General features: G+C 43.8%; 3 protein-coding genes across 3 annotated transcripts; all 3 read right to left on the minus strand.

Moving 5' to 3' along the window:
- Window positions 1-895: 895 nt before the first annotated feature.
- On the minus strand, window positions 896-13,681 carry LOC128272388 (kinesin heavy chain). Its single transcript, XM_053010192.1, has 8 exons — window positions 13,332-13,681; window positions 9,219-10,057; window positions 7,856-9,109; window positions 7,620-7,721; window positions 2,795-2,912; window positions 2,364-2,703; window positions 2,142-2,270; window positions 896-2,063 (listed from the first exon to the last, which is right to left on the minus strand). Exons 1-8 carry the CDS (start codon window positions 13,476-13,478, stop codon window positions 2,050-2,052), a joined length of 2,943 nt encoding a protein of 980 aa, XP_052866152.1. The 5' UTR covers window positions 13,479-13,681; the 3' UTR covers window positions 896-2,049.
- A 2,703-nt stretch (window positions 13,682-16,384) lies between these two features.
- On the minus strand, window positions 16,385-18,760 carry LOC128278964 (paraplegin). The gene is made up of 2 exons (XM_053017690.1): window positions 16,935-18,760; window positions 16,385-16,869 (listed from the first exon to the last, which is right to left on the minus strand). The coding sequence occupies exons 1-2, from the start codon at window positions 18,693-18,695 to the stop codon at window positions 16,516-16,518; spliced, it is 2,115 nt and encodes a 704-aa protein (XP_052873650.1). The 5' UTR covers window positions 18,696-18,760; the 3' UTR covers window positions 16,385-16,515.
- Window positions 18,761-20,625: 1,865 nt separating this feature from the next.
- Window positions 20,626-21,766, minus strand: LOC128269710 (uncharacterized). Its single transcript, XM_053007105.1, has 5 exons — window positions 21,648-21,766; window positions 21,308-21,574; window positions 21,115-21,215; window positions 20,701-20,796; window positions 20,626-20,643 (listed from the first exon to the last, which is right to left on the minus strand). The coding sequence occupies exons 1-5, from the start codon at window positions 21,685-21,687 to the stop codon at window positions 20,626-20,628; spliced, it is 522 nt and encodes a 173-aa protein (XP_052863065.1). The 5' UTR covers window positions 21,688-21,766.
- Window positions 21,767-22,820: the final 1,054 nt, after the last annotated feature.

Consider the following 22,820-nt stretch of genomic DNA (forward strand, 5'->3'; position numbering starts at 1 on the left):
CTTTCATCAAGCTGGCTTTTGAATTTTTTTTTTAAACCAAAAAAAGTTTCTAACAAATTGTTGTAATACCAACACTAGAGTGTTGGTATTCAATTGTATGACCGTTTTTAAATTCGGTGGCTTTGCCGAATTATCTGATCGAATTATCGAATCTTTGAAAGCTATTGTTAAGTACAACGCTGCGAGAACTTTTTACTTCGATTGAACGAATAGACCGCATCACCTGCACAGGATGGTTTTGAACGAAATACAATGCCATGGTTTAACCACTCAAAGAGTAAAATTTATTTTGCATTTGAACGTACAGAACGCCATCAGGAGAAAGAGTTCAAACGTCCACTCTGACGCAGCACTTTCCAGCACTATTATATCAAAAACTGGTCGGCCGAATCTAAAATGAAAAACTGAAGCCGGCGAAAATCCTAACACCTAAGCTGCCAAAGGATGAGCGAGAAACAGTTTGTAAGCCGCAGGAGTTCCAGCAATTACAAGCGAAAACATAGAATTCATTCGAGGAATGTTTTTCGAGGTTTGAACCGCGAAACACGGGCCAATATGCGTGCTATCCGCTCCGAGGAACTCCCAAATACTCAAGTATATGTCTTGAACACGCTGCTTTTCTGTTTGAATATCAAATTGCGAAGACGTTCTCAGAGAAAAACGGGCTTTCGGAACGCATTTGTTCTTTGGCAATTGACAGCTCAAACCGTTTTAAACTACTAAATGTTAACGAAACCACGTCAGAAGGAACAGAGAAGCCACGACTAGGTTTCTTTACTTTATGTAGGTAAGGTACTACGGTGCTAGTAGAAACTTACTTTTTTCGTGATCAGATAGAATTATTAAATTATTCATTAAATGACGAAAGCTTTATAACGGTAATTGAAAAGTTTATTAAGATTTGTTTTATAATAAAAATCTAGTACTCGAAAACCGACAAATAAATATCTAAGACCTGTTAAGCACAAGTGTTGTAGCACTAGCAAAATCAAACCTTTCTGATTCAATCCCATCATGAAATAAAATCATGAAATTAAATAAAAAACAAACACCTACACATACACAGATTGATGAATTATCATCAATGTTATATTTGTGGTCATTAAAAGTAAGCAGTGATGCAATCCAGTGTAGGAAGCAGTTCTAAATTTCCATTGATCAATTGAACATATTTTCAACTAGCGATTGACAAATTTTGCAAATTTAGCTTGTGCCGTATTCCATTTACCGCTATTAGCGTAGAGGAGTATGTCACTGTATTATTCTTCGCGCTGTGAGTTTTGAAGCCAAACCAGTCTGCTATTGTTCACTAACGCACTGCTCTTCGTTATTCACTTCGCTTCAATTTTATTAACTGAGTTTTGCATTCATGCTAGTGCTACTGTTATGTTAATTTTCATCTGCGAAGCAACTATACAGATGAAAAGCGGATAGTGTTGGGCAAGGTGACGCTGAGACATTTGTAAACATCCCTGGGATTTTCCCACAAGCGAATCCGTTCACATCGTTTTCTCATACACCTCCTACACTAAATAGCAGCTTTTTAGCGTACATTATAACAAACGTTTGTGTGTGTGGTGTTATCTCCTATTATGCTATCATTATGCATACTTGTGGTTTCGTTATGATGATTTTGTTTTTATTTGTGACGTTACAGTTCAGAGATGAAAAAATAGGATTCCACACATTTCGTGCACTTTTACTCTCCAACGGTTGCCAAGCACCCAAATATCATCGTTACATACCAAAGATGGGTGGTTTTGTATCCGGATGAAAAAAGTATATATCTAAAAATGTGAAACTTCACAGTTTTACGGCCTGGATTGAAGCAGCTAAAAAATCCCTGTGCTGTTGCAACGAACTGGTAAAATTTTTGCGGAACTGTTTTGTGTCAAACTGTTTGGAACTGTTGCATGTCGCCGGCAATTAGTTGTCGACCGAGCTTCGCCCTAAGCCATATAATCGTTTGTTTTTTAGATCATCATCTAATCTCGTGAAGCCACCGGGCTAACTTGCTGCTTAACGCGCTCAGCGGTAATAGCTATTAATTCAACTATCCATATCTGAAAAATAAATTATTGAAAAAATGATAAATACCATTAGTGTTCGTAGTTAGTGAGAGGATTGACAAAATGAATCACCTTTGATTTGCGACTTTCGCTTTTCATCTGACATTGCCTTTAGAGTAATAGCGGTGCTACCGGGAGCGTTGGCACCTGCTGCTCCACTCTTAAATAAATATTGCCCTTGTCCAGCGCGGATCGGTTTGGCTAAAGATAGAGGAGTAGAGAAAGAAAACGAGCAAATCGAAAATATTTAAACGTTATTGATGCTCGACAGATTAAACGACAGATGATGCTCACCAATTTGTGCTTGCGGTCCACGACGTGCTAGATTCTTTTGGCGAACCGCTTCTTTGATACGGTCCACTTCGTACTGGTAGCGTTTTCGGTCGCGCATTGCACCTTCCTTCGCCTCTTTGAGTGCCGTCTCTAGTGCCTTTACACGCTCGACTGTGGTACGAAGTCGTTTCTCTAGCTTTGGCAACTCGCAACGCAAGTCAGCATTATCCCGAACGAGCTGTTTGTGTACCTTTGTCAATTGCTCGAGATTGTTCTCTAGGAAAGAAATCTTCTGTTTCTGCGCCAACGAACCACCATCATCCTCCGTGTCCTCTGAGTTCAACGACTTCTTGATACGTGCCTGATGGTGATGGGTTTGAGAATTAAAATTAGTTCAGATACGCGCAATCACGCGCATAAGTATATGCTGCAAATTTTCACTATCTATTTACCTGAAGGTCCAAAACAAACAATTTTCGTAATGCGTGCAGTGACTGTAATTCCTTTGCCACCGTGTCTTCTAAGCCCTTGAGATCTTTGCGTGCTTGCTCGCGTCTTTCATCAGTTAGCCTGAAATTTTGTTGACAAGATATGTTTTCTTCCATGAATATTTAAAATCATAAAATGTATGTGTTTAACGCAAAATAGAATTATACACTTAAAACCAAATGAGAACATACGTGTACGTTAGGGGTTTTAAATAGTTTCGCGTTTTTATCTCAGTAATTTTTCTACTTTGGTTTGTGAGTACGCATCGATCAGTGAATTGGTCGTTGTTAGCCAATTCTTTTTTCAAATTTATATCCGCGAATCGTCTTACAAAAATACAGTTACAATGTAGCTTTGTTGTCATATATACGTTGTAGTCTTCTCTTACTAATTTAAACACTAAAAACACTTAGCTTTTACATGGTTTTGTTGCACACTATACACAAGATCTTATGCTAGGGATTTTTAGCATTATTAGAGTTGGCTTCTATCAGCTTTCAGCTTGATGTTTGATGTTAAATTCAAATACACTCCAACAGTAGGCCCTTATCTATTGCTCGAGAAATTAAATACATCTTTCGCTCATGTCTGCGTCAATCGATAGAATGCCTCGAAGAGAAAGCCTATTATAATAAATCTGTTTAGCTAAACTGAACGATAGCTACTAAAATGGCCTTGAAAGCATCTTTTCTTCAAAGTTCATTATTTTATTGTCTTATAAGCTTAGTCTTAGCTTTGTCTTCCGATGCTGGAACGAAACAGCTTACGATGAAAGTACATTCGACTTTGTTCGATTTCGACAGGCGTTTGCTTAGAAGTTCGGTTTCGACCAAACCGCACAGACGTATGTGCGAACTGATTTGCATGGGGCTGGCTTTATGTCCGGCTTTACAAGGCAGAGATCCTTGACACAACATTCTGTAGCATGCTACAGTTCTGAAACGGGGTATCACTATCCCATATAGGTAATCAAGAATATTTTGTGAACCGCTGCTTTGAAAGTTTAAAAAAATGTAAAGTACTTGTCAAACAATTGGAACAATTTACATGAAATTTGATATAATTTGTAAGATAAAACAAATATTCGCACCGAAAGAGCGATAGTGATGGGTGTGCTTTTAACGTGTGTGAACATCATGTTGTGTAAAAGGTCCGTTGTTAAGTGGTCTATGGTCTTAGATTATAATACAAGTGTAAGGATAAAACAAATTAACCTTCTAACGAAAAAGAGACGCAAAATAAAGTTTAAAAACGTAAAGGATGGACAAAGAATTGAAATATTGCGTTACAAAAAAACTAATTAAAAAGAACACTACGGTAAAATAGAAATTAACTGAACATAGGCATAAAGGACACGATTTGTGTACGAGTCCGATGCCGTTTTCGTGTTTCCTTCCTTGCTGTTATATTTTTAAGGCACACTAACTCATAAGTCAACAAGAAGAAATAATAAAGGAATTCTACAGAAAGTTCTCTTGGAGCAAGATATACGTTTATCTAGTTTACAACGCAAAAACGCATTAATTTGATCTGGTTTTCAGTGTTTGATAAACTTTTTCAATACTTCGTTACCTATCTGACTTGATCATTTGAATATCTCTATACCTGTGAACCTAGTGTCTGATTTCTGTCGCAAATCGAACCATACGTCCACATTATAATCAGTAAAGTTGTTGTTTATAGCGTTCAACATACACATGTGTTCTCATTGGTGGTTAAATTCGGTAATAAATATGGGGATTTATAATGTGTAGATTTGGATCGTTCGAATCGAAACCAAACTCCACTAGCCGCAGTATTTGTCTCCAACAGCTTTTAGTACAGTTCACATTTAACTGTCATCCATGATTCAGTTTTCTTCAAATGTCAGCAGACTGTTTTTGAAGAAACGGACATCAGCAGGTTTTGTTACTATCATTTTTCGATTCAACTCAAGTACATCCGATTTAACTTCCCCAGTGACTAGACTGTGTGCTTTCTCACCACCATGAAAAATAAATAAATAAATAAATATGGCTAGTTGCTCGTCTCCAAGGTGGCTTTTGAGAAGAATAAGCCAAGTCAATAATGCCAAGAAGAGTCTTCAAAAACCTTACAACATTGACAAGTTAGCACACTATTACAATTTGCAGTAAAAATACTGTGCTTTGATTAGTATTATTGATAAATAAAAGTTGATGAATACAAGACATAGAAAATTTACTAACAATAATTATTATGTGTTACTTCGTTGAAGGTTAGATTAGTGAATTAGGTTAGAATATATAACATACGTAGGAATTACGGAAGAAAACGAATTAAACTGAAAAATAAACGATATCATTATCCTTGCTTCTTACTCTTAAATTATGTGAGCTTCTTCCTCCAGTATTCACCTGGAACAACGAAAATTGTTCGCTGTTCGTTGTATAATATTGAAAGTTCAATTCGATAGAACCAACAAAATATAAACGAATAATGCATTCGCAGTAGCTAGAAGGAGTGTAACACGAATACGTATCTTCGTCAATTCATATATCTAGCGTTAAGCGCCAGCGCTTGGTATGGTTGGTACGTTGGCGCAACGGAAGCCTTTTTTTCACTGTCGGTTAAGCAATGATTGCAGCAAATGTAATTCCATCCCAACACGGAAATCACATTTTAACAAAAATCAACTAAAACTAAACGTGAAGGAAAGTATGACGTGTCTCAGATCGTTTTAGTTTTTTTATGGAAGAAACATAATAACATACGGGATACAACATAGGAGAAACAAAAAAGAAAATACAAATAAGCCACTTGAAGCAGAAGCACTGAAAAATTTGAGTTTTGGAAACATGATCACTGGAAGTGTAGCAATAAATTTTGGGCGTCAGTACTGAACGTAGGAACACTCTTGTAGCTATTCAAGTCAACGGTTAGATACGATCAGTTAGTGTTATGTGTTTGTACAGCGTGTGTTAAGTGATTACCGTCAGGACTCTTTGAATTAAAAAAAATATCAGAGCAATGAATTAATTTCGATTATGAATTAGGCGCACAGCTTTTGAAAACACGGACATTGCCCATGTTTGATGCTATCTTATAGAAGTCTCTCTGTGTTAAATTAAACAGAACTTGGGAAAAATACGCGTTTATGTAGTCGTTACAAGTATACACATATTCAACACTACTTGACGGTAATGTGCAGAGAATAGCTAGCTATCGCTGTTCATGTTTGTGAAATACATTAATGTTCCAGCTCTCGCATTAACTACCATTTATCCATTTATCACAGCTTTTCAATATTAATACGGTATCAACAATTCACATTGTTGTTTTTGTTTGTTTTATCCCTCTACCCTGCTATTGTTATGCATTGGCAAGAGTATTCCATGGGAATGATTTGTTTCTGGCCAAAACTAACACAAATAAGTATTAATTTTTTATGCTAGTTTACATACCAAGCGCCACGTTAAAATGTTCGCTGAATAAGTGTTACAATTAATTATACTCAGATAATTGAATTTTAAAAAGTAAAAAAAATAAAAATCGATATTTCTCATACCGAATTATCCTTGCCCATTAACATTACCAGGAAAAAAACAACGTAAATAACAATAATTTATAAAGACAAGCATACCATTTTGATTAAAGCGCGTGTGGATTGCAATATAATGATCAAACAATGCCGCAACGCGTACTTTAATCACTATCACAGAAGCAAAAGGCGTTTGGTATAAGGCGCAGGTGATCGATGCTAGCAAACAACTAAATGATAGTGAACTTAGAAACGGAAACGGCATTTAAAACGTTTTGGGTTCCCTTATCATTCAGATTTCGATTGCACCTGAAACCATTTTGTAACCATTTTTCCCACTATCAATCGTTTTTTTTTTATATTCCTACACACTAATCAACAATTATATTACAAACCATTCCTTTAAGCAGTACTGCAAATTCCCTTGAAAATAGACAGAATTGAACAAAGTTAGAAGAAATGATGGATAATGAATATTTTCATTGACCGTATCTCTTTTCTCTTTTGTTTTCATGAAATTGCGAATCAGTAATCGTTTGCGAAGCGACCAATGAAGGATACAACAAAAAAAAAAACGATCAAAACGATTAACGTTGCCATTGGCAACTTACAGTACTAGCATCAGTTCGGGGCAACGATGCGTAAGTAGGACCATTGTCAGCGAAATGAGCAAATGCAACTGAAGCGTAGGCATTGCTTGAGGGACCTTTGTCATTAGCGTATTAATTAAACGAGCGCGCCAACCACAACCGACGATAGAAGAAGGGAGGCAACCCTTCGTTCCACTCATCTTATCGACAGCTGAAGCTTGAGCTCTAGATTGCCGGAGACCTGATTCGGCCAAACGGCATCTTAGATGGTCAGGAAGAGCTTTCCGTGCATTTTGCCGTAGTTCGTCGCTGTGGTGCGTTGTTCGAGCCTTTCGATCATTCGTTCGATTCTTGTTACGCTTAGTGAGTCGCCGACAGGTCGATTTGCCTGAAGTTTGCAACCCAGTCCGACCGTTATCAGTGAACAATGCTTCAAGCAAGCGTTTCACGGACGCAGCTGGTACAATACCGGCCTGTCGGAAACCGTCAAGCTCGTTCAACCGCTCAGCAATTGGGGAGAGTGTCACCGATGGCGATGACGGCGGAGAGGAAGAAGAAACGTTCCAATCGCCTGTGTGCTTCTTCTGCTGATGTTGCTGTTGAAGCAACTGTTCGTGGAGTTTGTTCGAATCGACGTGGTTAGTGCGGTTAGTAGGGTATGGTGGTGTTGTTGAAAGGTGCATTTCACGCGATACTGACATGAGCGCTTGCAACTTGGTGGACTTCTCCTGCTCCTCTTGCTTCAGCTTGTCAAAATCGGCCGTCATCTGCTGGTGGGCGAGAGTAAGTTTCTGGTTCGTGCTGTTTTTATGCGAAAAAAGAAAAGGAATAAAAGAAGAAAACATTGTATTAAAAAAGTGGCTCCAGTTAAACTGCTCGCATCAGATCGTTGATTGGAAATGTTTTGTTTTTGTTTTTTTAGTTTGTATGCGTACTCCTTCAGTTCGTTGATCATGTCCTGCTTCTCAGAAATTTCGTCCCGTAGTGCCGACACCTGCTTGGTGTGTACATCGCGTAGCTGATCCATCTGGCTTTCGAACGCCACGCGCAGTTGGTCTGCTTTTTGTTTCTCTTCGGCATTCACTGCCGACACCTGTTCGGCAGCCTTCAGCTTGGCGCACTCCTCACGCAAAGCATCGATATGCTCTTCCAGAGTGCGCTTTTTGTTTTCGGCTTCGCGGATCGACTCTTGCAAAGATTTCATGCGCGCTTCGTGCTGCGAAATCAGCAGGCGGCACTCGCTCAGATCCCGTTCGTATTCCGCCACTTTGCGGCAGGTGTCTTGTTGGAGCGTCTCGAGATTGCCACAACGCGCCGACAGGTTCTTCGCCTCGGATTTCATCTTGCTGATGTAAAGTCGCGCGACGGTGAACTCCTCCTCGACCTTGCCGGCCGACGCTTCAACGTTCATTTTCATCTCGTTTTGGTCAGCAGCCAACGCTTGGCCGACTTCTGACAAGTCACGCAGCAAATTCGCTAGCATCTCGTTGATCCGTTTCTTCTGGTGCGACGACATGTCTTTTAGCTGCTGCAACTCTGATTGCACGCTGTTGAGCGTTGTCTGCTTGGCCAACAGCTCGTCGTTCGCCGTGTCGATCTCTTTGTTCTTTAACTCGATTTCCTGTGACTTCTGGTCGTAGTTGACCGCTAGTTCTTCCAGCGCCTGCAGCACCTCCTTCACCTCTTCCTTGGCATTCTCGTTCTCCTGCTGAATGCGCGTCATCTCCGATTGCAAGTTCTCATAATCTCGCCGCGTGTTCGCAATCAGCTCCTCCTGATCGATGATCTGCTCCTTTAGTTTTTCCACGTACTGTGACTGCTGGTTGATCTCTTCATCCTTCTCGTCCAGCTGCTGGTACAGTCGCTCTCGTTCCACTTCTAACGTGTCGCGCTCGACCGACAGCGGAAGGCCGCCACCACCGGGTGTAGCTGGTACTGGTAGGTCTACGTTCTGTACCAGTAGCACTTCCACGTTCGGTGTGCTTGCCTCCATAGCGTCCTGCTGCAAATCGAGCTGCTCTTCAAGATTAACCGTTTCACCGGCGCGCCACCGGGCCAATTCCGCTTCCAGCTTGTCGATCTTCAGTTTTAGTTTGGTGTTCTTTTCCTTCTCCCGCTCGTATCTACGTTTCCACTCCTCCGCAGTCAGTTCCTCGTTCACGCATACCACATTCTTCACAGTCTTCGCCCTGCCGACGACATTGGAAAGAGATATTAGAAGTTAGAATAAGTTCGCTTTGCAGGTTTACGTTATCTACAGATAAATGAATTCTTTTTTTCGTGTGTAAGAGCTGTTACCTGCGCCCGAAATCCAGTGTCGATTTCGTTTCGGATTCGTTAAAGCTGGCCGGAGAGCAGCAAATGACGATCGTGGTGCGCGCATTACCACCAAGAGACTCCTGGAGAATGCGTGTCAATTTCGAGTCACGGTACGGGATGTGCGTCTTGTTGCCATCAGCCAGCGCGGAAATGACATTCCCGAGTGCCGAAAGCGATTTATTAATGTTTTTCGCCTCATCTAGCACCGTACCTTCGGCACCCGTTTTAGACACCTTCTCCGAACCGGCCAAATCAACCAGATACAGCTTGCCTGATAGTTTCTTCTCGTTCTCCATGTTCTCCTGCTTCACGTTGATCAGAAAGACGGAGTGCGAGCGGGACGAGTGCTCGTTCATGTTCGTCACAGCAATGTGACGGTTAGATTTGCCCTCCTCGATCACCTCAAACACGTCTTCCGGGCTTGAAACGAATCGCTCCGTCGCTCCTTTCACATACGGTACCCGATTCTTGTCCTCGTGCACGCTCAGATTTACTTTCGAGACGTCCAACAGATCACGGATCTTGTCCATGTAGATCTCATAGTACGACACCTTGATGTGGAACTCGATATTCATTTCCATCCCGTAAATGTGGTTAAAGATGTCGTTCACAATACGTGGTATGATGCCCTGTTTGGCAGGATCGCCGATCACTCCCTCCATCGTGTGCGTTTTACCGGACGATGTTTGACCGTAAGCAAAGATCGTTCCATTGTACCCAGCCAGAACGTCCGAGACGATCGATTTGGCCGCTTCATTATAGACCTTCTCCTGTGTGGCGTTCGGTTTGAATACTTTGTCGAAAAGATACACTTTGCCCTGTGCAGCGGCGGTGAAACAGCATTAACGTTGGTAGCAACACCCGCGATTTGGTCGGTCGGGTGGTCAGCGGAGGACGACAAAAATGGAAGAAAAGAGAAAAAAGAATATCAAGGTAAATTTCCTAACGGATTTAAAAAAAATGGTTTGTAGTAATATGAAAATTGGTTAGTAGTATGGATAGCAGATGCAGATAGTGGTCGTTGTAAATATGGAAAAGGAATCATCGTTTATGCCTCCATTCGAAGTCGATATATTCTAAATGTTTTTATACAACGAAAGCAGATGTTGTTTGCTTGTCTGCTGCATCAAAGTTTGTTTAAGGCTCTGGTTTTTACATTCATACAAGAGGTACCACGAAGTGGAATTAAGCACATGTCAAAACACTCCCCCCGTTAGCCCCATGGTGAAGTTGCTAGAATATCTCATGTGGGATCGTCAAATCATGACATACGAGCATTAAATAACAAACGCAGCACGTATCAGCATGTAAGTTCCTCATGATATCGGAAACAAATAGGGGTCAGCGAAAAATAGAAAAGCTTCCAAAACTCCAAATTAAGCGACCGGTTGGTAGTGTAAGAATGCAAAAAAAAGCATCAAGCCACGTGTGTGTGAAAACATACAAACATATCTGTCTGTGCTCTGTGTGTTGGGGCATTGAAGGTTTTATGAGCAGTTAGTGCCAGTGTTCATTCAAGCGCAATGAAGCAACAAGAAGAGTGTACGATACACACTAAAGGTACAAATGATGATGTGGAAAATAATTTATCTCCTTAATAATAAATTCAAAACTGGAAAGCACAAAAAAATCCGACAAACGAACCAGAGCCAGAGAGACGATAGAAAAAAAACGGCCATTAATAGTACCGATGAGAAACTTCGGGCGAGGCCTCCAAGCAAAGGAAAGCGCGACAGGGGTGTATCTTCGGTCGCGGAAGAGTGCCTATGATGGAGGAGAGACGGTGACTTTGAGGTACTTCCGACCATCGGTGGCCGTTGTTGTTGGTGTTGTTTTCGACTAGAGATTCGAATGTCGCCCGAATTCGAATTGGCCTGTTAAAATGCCCTTTCGACTAGTATTGAAGTCAAAATAAAATTGCTCATACGATAAGAAAATATAATGCCTTTTGCATGCGCGTGGTGTTCATGTGTATAGCATAATCAACCATTAAAAAGCGTTGAACTTCACACATGGACCATTTTATTCGCGCAAATAGTTGGCGGTTGTAGTGGTGGTTGGCGGTGTACCCAAGCCCAACGCGCGTTAGTGTACGAAAGATTGTGGTTGTGTTTGTATAGGGCAGAGAAAGATACAGACAAAAGTATCAAACCAAATATGAAATTCATAGGCAAACATTGTGATATTAAGCGAACTATTCAGTCAACAACAGTAGGTTAATCTATCTCATTCTGTATAGAGCTGGTTTTATATTCTGAAGTAAGTACATCAACGCCTTCCTAAGTTTCTTACGAAGCATCGTACTACCGCACACAAACCACCGCTGAAGTAACCCCAGACCGGAACTCCAATCAAAATCCGAGTGATTCAGCACATCCATAAACAGATTCGCCTACATATGCATCGGTGCCCATCCTGGGAGGGGAGACATTTTTCGTGTGTTTTTGCTTAGCTTTACAGAGTGCTCTTTAGGGAAAATTTAACAAATCAACAGTTACAACAGTCGCACTGCGCAACGTAAATAGAAAACGCTGTATACGTCTCTGCTATGCACCTTTTAACTTCCAACAGCCAACTTTCTAAACACGACAGTTTCCTTCCGCAAGAATAATTGCACACAAGCCTTCCACGTAGTATACCTGTAACTCAATTGAATGCTTTTGATTGAAGAACCCTGTTGAACACGTTGGGTAAGTGTCGCCATCCAGAAAGCATTAGGACCAACAAAGGTTCGGTTGATTGATTCACTTGGCATTTCTGACACACACTGGTGTGCCCCATGTTCCACAACAATTTTGATTGTTCCGGCCAGTTTGCAGTTCCATTGCGAAGAAATGTTACAGGAGGAAACTTGAACGTCGAGCAGGTTTTGTTGATGGGGAGAAATTCTGCCGTATTTTTTGTGGTTTCATTTTTTTATGTCAATATTGTTGAATGATTAATTTAGTTTTAATAAATAAATAACCAACACAACGGCAAGGCGATGGCCTGTTGGTATCAATTCTATTCTAACCATGAAACTCCGTAAAGTGCGTGTACAGCTAGTGAGGTCGTCGTTGTGTGGTTTACATTCTTAATGTAATTTTAATCAACTAAGTAGTAGGCAGCTGACTTTACTTCAAAAGTGTAATCCTTAACAAAAAATAGCATGAATAGCAGATTGGGGAAAAAATCATTTTTTTACAGATATTTCATGGTCGGTATGGTATTTAGAGTACCTTTTCTCTTTTTCTCACTCTCCCTCATAAACCTCACGATGTCTGTTCCTATTCTCTTTCTTTCGTTACTTTTCTCTCTCTTCCTTTCTCTCTCCTCTTCTGCGGAATCCTCTGAAAATCGTCAATACTCGGATGATTACCACTGCCCGGTACTGTTTATATTCTTGCGATAATACCTACTAACTACTGGTAATATCGCTATGAGCATCGAATGCCCTTTTCTCGGAATGTATGTAACTTTTTACAAAGAAAAAGATACGAGCAATTCAATTTATGGCTCATCTACCAAAAGTGCCTAGTTCAATTGCACAAATTTCTGGATTGATTCAAACATTCTGTTTAAACAGCTTTTGCATCCATACATTTGCCAAGGAGGAAGTCAAAACACAATGCAAAGTGTTGCTTGGGTTGGGCACATGTGCGTATACAAAACCCTTGAGCTGCCGGAACTAGAGGAATAGCGAGAGAAATTGCAGTGAAAATAGAGAGTTTTGGAAAATCAATATCGGTGCCGGTGGTGGTGGTGATACTACCCGTCATCACACGGCACTGTTTTGGGTGGATCATGTGGTTCCGTGGGCACATCCGCGTTGTTGAAACAGAGGAGTACTAGAAACAAATGTGGTTTAAACTTTCCTTTCCCCATGTTTCCCACTTCATACATTTTCATGCCCAGTATATGATCGAGTGCAACACGACTCGACGATTGCCAAAGTTTTCTCATTTGTCGACCGGTCGATCAAAGATTAGGCAACAATGCTACGAAGTGCTTTCCTAGGACCCGTAACCCGTGCGTAACAACAATGGTACAGCACCACTCTGTGTGCTTCCTGTGGCTTGTTTTTAACGGGCCGAAGCAGCCGGCTACACTTACCCCAATCGAGAGGCAGTTTTCCTCTGGCCCGGACGGGAACTTGACCACAAACTTCGACCCGGCCAGTTCCTCGCTGTCGTTCAGGGGCCGAAAACGGCACACAACCTTGATGCTGTCCTCAGCTGGAATTTCTCGTACCGCCGACATACTGTTGTTAAACTGTTACACCGATACTTGCACTAAACAATACTACACCGTTGCTACACACTCACGTTCACTCACACACTTTCGCACGCGTGAGGTGGGCGAGGGACAGTCCTCGCGATTTCGTCTGCTTTCCGAGTTCCGATGATCTCCAACCCGTGGTGCACATACACACACACGCGTGCCCAAAACACACACACACCTAACCAGCCGCGCACTGAAAACCACTAGATGGTGCTTTGTGGTGGAAACAAAAAAGGAAAAGAGGAGAAAGAATGATTATGATCGTTCCGGTAGAGGACACACTGCGAGCCACACAAATGTTCAGTCACGACATCGGTCCGACAACTACGGCTCTATGCTGCCCCGACACGGAAGGATCTTTCGCTGAGGTCCTGGCGCTGCCAAACCCCCCCCCCCCCAAACACGACACTAACCAGTAACCGGGATGCATCGGGTAATGCAGGACCCTCTGTCCGGTAACTTCAGGCTAGTAGCTACATTTAAAACAACGTTTGCTCTACTTGGGTGTGACAACAAAACAAAACAAATCCATATCGAATTTTCGTATTGCTGCAGAAGAAAACAGTCGGTTGTGGAAGCTCTGACAAAGAAAAAAAAACAATAAACCAATAAGGAATGAGGGGAAGGGATCGAAAACGATGTGATCACACTACGCCACATTCTCGGAGTCAAAAGTTCACGAGACCATGCTTGTGGCTACACGTGAATAGTTGTGGATTTTAAGAAGGGATTGCTTTCTCCGTGGAACTATCGACTCGCAGGGCAAATGGGCAAAATTTCCCAGTAGGCTATCATTTTTTCTAGCAGTTCGGAACATGCTGAGAGGGCGTACAGAGCGAAGGTGGCGCGTATACATGACGACGATTCATGCAGCAAACTAAAATTTTATCGTTCATGCGCACTCGGCGCATCCACCGTTAGAAAGCCCGCGGGGGGGAGGTGTCACCTCAAAAAATCGCTCGATATAGTTTGTTGTTTCGATTCCGATTGCTGTAGCCCATTCCGCGGTGGCAGCACTACAAAACGTCGATATGTTGCATCATGGGGCTCTCAAATTCGGGCCATTTTTCCAGCCATCCTCCCTCAGCTCAATGGATGGCGTCAGCCGTCATAATGGAGCCGAATCCGCGTATCGGGCGCTGAGTCAAATGATGATGTTAGCTGTTGCTTCTTCTCACCATTGTGCGTCTATAGAGAGAGAGAGGCGTGTGTGTGTGTGTGTGTGTGTATGTTTATGCACGCGAGGCAATCGCAAAAAGTTGAAATAAAAACCCGAAGCAACGGGGAACGACGCGAATGGATACCAATTGGTGCCACGCACAGGCCGGAGCCGTGAAAACGCGATGGCCGCGGACACCACCGCCTGCTTTCTCTGGGTGGTCGAAAGAGATGGATTGTTGATAGGTGGTCATTGCGGTGTTCTGAAAATGAAAACATGCCAAGCGGAGCCGGAATCGTAACACGGAAAGAAAGAAAAAAAGTAACCAACGCACTCAATCGAAAACGATGCACAATGCCTTAACCAACACACATTGAGTCATTACAACACAGAAAGAGAGCGAGCGAAGCCCGAAATATTAAGAAAAAAGGATACCCAAAGGAGCGAGGGATAGAGAAAGAAATTGGGGTGCAAAAGGTGCTAAACACAACGGTGCTTCCACACACATACACCCACATGTGATGTAGAAGCTCACGAGCCTACAAACTGACCAATCGATTCGCGGATCGTCGTCGCCAACAATGTTAAAGGAAAAAACGCAAGAAAAATGTAGTACCGAGCAGCAAAACTATGTTCACAAGTTAGAGACTCCGAAAAACGGAGACCAAGAATTTGGATGGCGCCGTTTCTGGTAGCAGCCGGTCGTGCTGTGAAGCGGAATCTCCGGAAATACTCGGAGTTACGCTGAAAACGCTCCCACGAAAGCCCTAGTTTGCTGGAGTGGTGCTTCCGGCGACTTTCTCGACAGTACTGTGGTCGGAGCAAAGTAGACCCAATTTTGTACGGGAAAAAACCTCGCCGAAACACACAACGGAGAAGAACTCCGTTCGTTTTCGTCCGCGTAGGTGGTTTTCATTTTTTCCAATGCTTGCGTAGAGCTTTTGTTGATTCTTTTCTTGCAATAGTTTCAATAAACACAGCTTGACATCGAAAGATTCGTTTGCGAAGACTTTTAGGACACTGATTTCATGGAATAATGCAAACAATTTAGAGGCTCCAAAATGCATACGCACCAAACACACCTTATAACTAGCGAACAAGAGACTGAAAACTGCAAATGGTAGGGATGCTTGCCTAGATTTATACACAGCCTTTGCAGCCCTTGCGGCGGTGTGCTGTCGTCGTGGAAAACCCGAACTTTGACAGCACTCGTACGTGACGGATAGATATTTTGCTGCATCGGCATATTGTTCAAGAAAATTTTCTGATTCTCGATCCGAATTGCTCCGGTGCAGATCGTTTCCATCAACGGTGCGTGTAAGAAATGTGAATCAAACTTTAAACACTTTTCATGACGCATTCTTGTACTTAGAGAAAACCAAGGCAAAGTCCTATTTGGCAGCAATCAATAATGTCTGTTGCATGGTGTCTCCCTCTTTAAATTAAAATCCGTTGATAGTATGCAGACCGTGTATTCACATTGAACATATTATATTAAGTGGCCCAAGGTGTTTCACTGTCTTTGTTGATTCAGCAACACTTTCAACATGTAAGTTTGAATTGAAGAAGTTGTTTTAATTTAGTTTATATAACGTGGTCGACGTAAAAGTTAACTCGAGCTTCACGTGTACAGGTTTATAAAGTTTTGTGAAATATACCACCGAACAAAATGAAATAATCGGAAAGGTGTTTCAAATTTAAAGTATCATACATATTGTACAGCAATCCTTAACCATGTACAATACCTATTTTTTTGTTTATTCATTGCCGGTAACAGGTACTCCGAAAATGTTTGAAATTAGTTTATATAAATTAAATAAAAACACTACTCTCATTCGATCGCATCACGCATTTTGCTCACTTCTCCCCGGGTCCAGTGCCGGCCAACTTTTTCAAACCATCCTCAAACTCGATAGGTTCAATTTTGCGTATGGTGTCGTCGTATCGCGGTGGCCCAATCAGTTCGACCACCTGGTTGTAGTTCAGTGTTTCCTGCTTCAACAGTGCTTCAGCCAGTATGTTGAGCTTATCGACGTTGTCACGCAAAATCTGCTCGGTCCGATCGTATGCCTGGGTAATCATTTTCCGTGCCTCGAAGTCAATCAGGTTGTCCAAGCTTTTCGAATATGGTTTTCCAGTGAATGGGTCCGAATCACGCTCTTCAGGAAATGCAATAGGACCCACCGTAGGGTTCATGCCGAAATGTTTGATCTGGAAACGAGACGGGTTCGTAGAAGCTTGGAATGAAAGTTGAACTCCGAAGGAGGTGTTCTTACCTGGGCGTATGCAATTTTCGTCACTTTTTCGAGGTCGTTCTGTGCGCCCGTGGTGATTCGGTTGAAGATAAGGCTTTCTGCTGCACGGCCACCCAGTGCCATGCACATTTTGTCGAACAACTGCTCCCGGCTGTACAGTTTTTGCTCCTTCGGGGTGTATTGGGCGAAGCCAAGGGCTAGACTTGTACGGGGGACGATTGTCACCTTGAGGAGAACATCTGAGTTCGGCAGCAGCCAGCCAACTAGCGCGTGGCCCGACTCGTGGAACGCAATCACGCGCCGTTCGGTCGGTGACAGGGCATGGGATCGTTTCTCGGTGCCACCCACCAGCCGCTCCACTGCGTACTCTAGATTGTTCGTCGTCACCGAGCGCTGGTTGGTGCGAGCCGCATGCAAAGCGGCCTCGTTGCAAACATTGGCAATATCGGCGCCGGAAAACCCAGGCGTTAGAGTCGCCATCCGGCTCGAGTAATTCGACGGCTTTTCTTCAAGCGCAATCACCGATAGATGCTTCTCAAAGATCTCCTTTCGCTCGGCTAGGTTAGGCAAGTCGATTAAAATGTGTCGATCGAAGCGTCCAGGCCGTAGTAGCGCCTTGTCGAGAATATCGGCACGATTGGTACTCGCCAGCATCAGGACACCCTCTTTGCTAGCCATGCCGTCCATCTCTACCAGTAGCTGGTTTAGTGTTTGCTCTGACTCACCCGAACTCGTTTGACTCGCCATGCCTCCCCCTGTACCCTCCCGTTGGCGACCAATCGCGTCAATCTCGTCCACGTAGATGATGCAAGGCGACCGTTTTTTTGCCTCCTTAAACAGGTCCCGCACCCGTGCAGCTCCCAAGCCTCCGATCATCTCAATAAATTCCGACCCGTTCATGCTAAGGAATGGTACCTCCGCCTCGGTAGCCACTGCTTTCGCGAGCAACGTTTTTCCACAACCTGGCGGACCGAGCAGCAAGGCTCCCCTCGGAACCTTCGCTCCCAATCTCTGGTACCGTTCGGGGGACTTGAGATAATCGACAAACTCCATCACCTCCTGCTTCGCTTCCTGCAGTCCCGCCACGTCTTTAAACCACACGCCGCGCCCGCCCTCAACTGGGTCGACGAGCGTGAACTTGGCGCGACCCATCTGCGTGAAGCTGTCCATCGATATTGGCCCGCGGCCGCCCCGGATGCGGCTCAGCAGCGCGATGATGATGCCCGTCGCGAACAGTGTGAACAGGATGCGACCGCTGACATCTCCGCTGCGTTCGAATAGCACCGCCACACCCTCCGCGACGCCCAAGCGCTCCTCCACCAGGCGCAGCTTTTCTTCGAACTTGTTCACGTCTGCCACCGCCATGTGGAAAATGGTTGACTGCACCCGCCGCCCTTTCACCACCGCACCATCGTGCAAGATGATGGTCACCATCTCCATGTCCGGGTGTACCACCACCTCCTTCACTTCGCCCACCGCCAACATGTGGTGCACAAACTCGTGCCAGCTAACGTAGCGGGTCGCCGACTCGGGTCGATTTTTGGACGGTATTACCATCGAGAGAAACCCAACCAACATGTAGATGGTAATCATCCAGATCAGCGTTTTCGTGACCACCGACATCATCTTTTCTTTCTCGTCCTCTTCGTTCTTTTTGCCTCGATTTGGGTCACTGTTGCGCGGATCGGGCGGTTGTTTACTCCACCGTGTGGCTGCCGTGTGAAACGATCTGGTGCAGCTGCTGTATGACGGTACTACGTGCATACGGGAGAAGAGGCTCATGACGAACCGTTGCTCGGCGTTCAGCTGCTTGTAGCACCTGCCACCACTGGCCCATTGGATGATCGACGCTGAGCTCCTACTCCGTGACACGTTCGACCAATCCGTTTTACAATCGGCGAATTTCGGTGTCGTTCTGAGTGCAGCCCATACCGTTGGTTGTGCGGTACGGAAAACTAAATTGCGAACGGTCCGGTTGATAGTTTGCTTGCAGTTCTCGAGTCGCATCATTTTGGTTAACACTGTAGAATTAAGATGAGGTAGGGAAAGAATAAAAAAAATCAATTCTACATTGAGGTCTCTTGAGAATGCATAGCATACTCCGATCTTAAATCGCACGATACAGTATGAAAAGCTTCCGAGAGCAAAATCTGCTCAGCAACTTACGCTCTGGAAAAGATACAAGCGATCTATGCCCAAGCTCCCGATGCAAATCGAAAACGAAAACTATTTCCTCACCGGGTTTCTGTTGGTACGAAATATAGCGAAATAGTCACAAGCCGTAAATAATGCAATCCGGTCAATGTTTTCAATCTTCAGCAAATGTCAAATTGGTCGCCGAAATCGGGAAACGTCAAACGTCAATTCGGTTCGAGGGTTCGTAGAAGTTTGAACATCAGGAATCCCAGCCCAGATGCCTATGCAGCAAAAATGCTCTGCAGATGCCTTCTATGATTACGGTGCCATATTTACACGAATCGTTTGGTTATCGCCCACAGGGAAGGACAACTGGCGCGGCGCGGCAGGAAGAGGGTGTTCACGATGATAAAATGTAAACCTGAATATGTCAAACAGTGACCCGTTACAGTGACAATAACAAAGTTTTCGGACGCTCAGATTCTCACTAGTAAGATTCTTTTCAATTTAATAATTCGATGTTCAACAAAAGGCATAGGTTGTTGCAAAATCAATCGTGTAATCAATCACACCTTGAACGCTAAGGACTAAATAGTTGGTACCATAGTTTGTGATATATGAATTGTTGTTATTTGTGATACTGGATTAGTTGGGAATGTTCTTAATTCGTTCTAGTGTTTTCTTCTGACTAAAACGCAAACGCACGGGGCGACAGATTTAGCCTTCAGCCAGTTTATTGACACAAATATTTTGATTAAACAACAGCTTGAAACCTCTTCCAACAATCGTGTCGTCCGTTTGCACCGCTATCACGACCGGACCGGCAATTGTGTAGGAAACGGGTGCATTCAAGGTGAAATCCGCCACGATGCTGCCGTCGTTCAGGCGCTCGCCGCACAAACGTAAATAGTTGATTGCAATGAAATCGTTTGGGCAGCTTAATATTTCTACACCCGCCTGATTGGGCGGAACCAAGCTGCTTCCGTCTGGCGCGTTATTTGAAAAGAAAGAAAACCATGCCCGATAAAGCCGATAGCGCGATCAACAATCACAAATCTTTCTTCCCTTACCTGGAGCGATGTTTACTATTTGAAAACTATTATCCTGCCCCAGCACGTTTTCGTTTCTGAACACTACGGAACAGAATTGGTTCTGCCTTTCGATGCATATTGCATAATTGAGGTTGTTCTACATAAAATAGAATAAATAGCAAGAACATAGAAACCGTGAATATGCTGTATGGAAGGTTGCAAGACGTTGAAGGTTGACCTTATCTTAGTAGGCTGTAGGCATGCATTAGAAGAATAGAATGAAACAAATCAGTTCAAGATAAAATAAAGCATATTTCTATTGCAGTACAACTAACCATATGAACGCGAACGAGTGTTTGGTGAATAACGTTAGCTACCAAAAGGGTTGTTTTGTGCAGTATGCAATACTTAGTGGTTTCTACAACTAGAGACTAAACGTGTAGCTGAGCCGATGTCCAATCCTGAGTTCCGAGGACCCAAACTGGTAAGCCAAAGTAGTTCCACACCATTTCTTTGTACAGATATTTATTTTACGACAATTTACATTACGCCGTGTGTGATTCCTGACCAGACGCACAACGTTTCATACTTACCAAATAACTAGGTTTTACGTTTTTTACAATTGTAGAGTAATCGTCGTAGTTGAACGATTTTACAACCCCTTGTAGACCATCGTGGAATTGCAGGCAGTCTGCGGGAGACTTCGGATGAGCAAACTGCAAAACATACCGAGCAGAGACAGTGTGAAAAAGACGAATGGATAGTGTGGGATAAGAGTTGCCAGAGTTGCAAAAATGTAGTTGATGATTGAAGAGATTGCTTTATACCGCGAGTTTTGGAATTCATTGTTAGCATTGTAACGAAGCTGGCGCATGCCAAAAATGAGTCGGCGGGACTAGATCTTAATGGGTTTTTTAACAGACGCCCAGAGGCTTTGGCCCCCGCGTCCTATGCATTCGTCTTCCTTACACTGTCTTGAATAGAGAGACACATCGATGATCAAGAGAGATGTTGAACGGCTGTTTGAAACCTACCTGCGTGATCTTTACTAATAGAGTGCCGGAGGCCTGTTTGGTATTAGAAATTGCCATTAGAGACAGTTGCTGCGAATAGGCGGCATCTATATCGAGGTACACTGAAAAAACCCAGGAAAACACGTTTAGGCAATGGTTGGTCCTTTTTGCTTGTTCCAGTGCTCACCCTTGATACTAAGAAAAGGAAACGTACTGTGTTGACCGGTGTTGATGCCGCACAGCACGGGATACACCCGGTTACTGTTTTGCACGGAAATAAAGAACCGGTCCTCACGGCAGTTACCCTGCTGGGGGGGCAGCAGTTCGAACAGGACAAATTCCAACAGCACTTGCCGGACGTGGCGATGTAGCTTAACCGTACCGCTGCAACGCGCCACCGTGTTGAGGTTAGCCAGCGACGTGAGGGAAGCGTAGAAGTAGCTTATATTTTGTTCCGTTCGGCCATCGCATCCAAATTGAACTAAAAGAAGCAACACACGGAAACGCGGTCTGTTACGATACGATGTGGAGCAAAGTAGCAATAGCATCCCTACAAACGCAACACACTCCGAACCCTCCGGCACATACATCCATCGTGAGGCCGTTCCGTTGGCGGCACTCCTGCTCTCGGTAGCAGATCCCAGTCAGGCCGGTGACTGGCACCCTGCGCGGTGTGCAGGGTGTATTGGCGAAGGAAATTATGTTGAACAGGCTGAGCAGCGGGGGTTCGGTATGATCGTAATACGCTAGTGTGTTGGCACCGGCCCCGGCGAATGGCTTCGGTTTCAGTGGTTTCAGATTCGCTGTATCGGTGTGATTGTCGGCGGTGTAGTCCGTTGCAGGCTGTCTCGGCACCGTGACTCGGTTTGTTTCTCTTGGCGGACTGTACCTTAGCCCATAGTTTAGCTTATAGTTGATGTAAGAGCGATGCCGTATGCTGTTTGATAAAAGAGCTTCCTCGGTATGGATGGTGCGCTGGTAAGGGCCGTCACTAGTTGCCGTCTTTAGCACCCATCGTTGGGTGATCCGCGGCATGGTTCCGTTTCCGGTACCATCACCGTGCAAACGGCACAAGCACCCGTACTCGTGGAACACACTCCAAACAATCCACACGATCGACATCATTTTCGGACTAATGTTTCGTGTTTTATTGCCAGAGAGAAGCCACGTGTATTGATTTTTTCCCTGCCGTTCGCTTTTCCCTGCTCACTCCACACCGACACACGGCGCTTCCAACACTGACGAATCCGCGTTCCGAGTTGATCCAGTGGCCTATCAACACCTGCAGAGCGATGCCGTAGCCTTTCGCAAATGTATTGTGTTGAGATGGATGTTTTCTCCGCATCGCCCCAGCATTAAGCTAAGAAACAGATCGTAACGAACACCGCGGTATTCCGCGGAGGGTGATCGACAGTGCGTGAGGAATGACGATTAAAGATAATTATCCAAAAACCGATAGCTAGTCACCTTTTCTCGCTGTAAAGCAAACATATGAAAGTACACGACGAGTCTAGTTTAACCGGCTTCCATTGCATTGAAACAAGAAGCACAAAGAGTTGCCACTAGAATCGGCAATATATGCTACGGTCTTCTGCAGACCATGTGTTGGGCTTTCGAAGATCAGACTGGTGTTGTTAGTTGGTCTACTGTCATGGTTGAAAAGTATGAACATTGAACTTGATTTATTGATGACAAACCTTTTGCCCCTAATGCGGCGCTTCATTTCA

This window comes from Anopheles cruzii, chromosome X (genome assembly GCF_943734635.1).
Source record: "Anopheles cruzii chromosome X, idAnoCruzAS_RS32_06, whole genome shotgun sequence".
Lineage (NCBI taxonomy): Eukaryota > Metazoa > Arthropoda > Insecta > Diptera > Culicidae > Anopheles > Anopheles cruzii.

Bases quoted from the DNA above. Each gene is read 5' to 3' on its own strand.
- LOC128269710 (XM_053007105.1), bottom strand. From the start codon at position 21,687: ATGGATGTATGTGCCGGAGGGTTCGGAGTGTGTTGCGTTT. The intron at 21,575-21,647 runs GTAGGGATGCTA...TGCTTCTTTTAG, and splicing joins GTTCGGAGTGTGTTGCGTTT to TTCAATTTGGATGCGATGGC. The intron at 20,797-21,114 runs GTAGGTTTCAAA...TATGTTTTGCAG, and splicing joins TATTAGTAAAGATCACGCAG to TTTGCTCATCCGAAGTCTCC.
- LOC128278964 (XM_053017690.1), bottom strand. From the start codon at position 18,695: ATGAGCCTCTTCTCCCGTATGCACGTAGTACCGTCATACAGCAGCTGC. The intron at 16,870-16,934 runs GTAAGAACACCT...TCTCGTTTCCAG, and splicing joins CGAAAATTGCATACGCCCAG to ATCAAACATTTCGGCATGAA.
- LOC128272388 (XM_053010192.1), bottom strand. From the start codon at position 13,478: ATGTCGGCGGTACGAGAAATTCCAGCTGAGGACAGCATCAAGGTTGTG. The intron at 10,058-13,331 runs GTAAGTGTAGCC...GCCGCTGCACAG, and splicing joins AAAACTGCCTCTCGATTGGG to GGCAAAGTGTATCTTTTCGA. The intron at 7,722-7,855 runs GTACGCATACAA...GCATAAAAACAG, and splicing joins ATGATCAACGAACTGAAGGA to CACGAACCAGAAACTTACTC.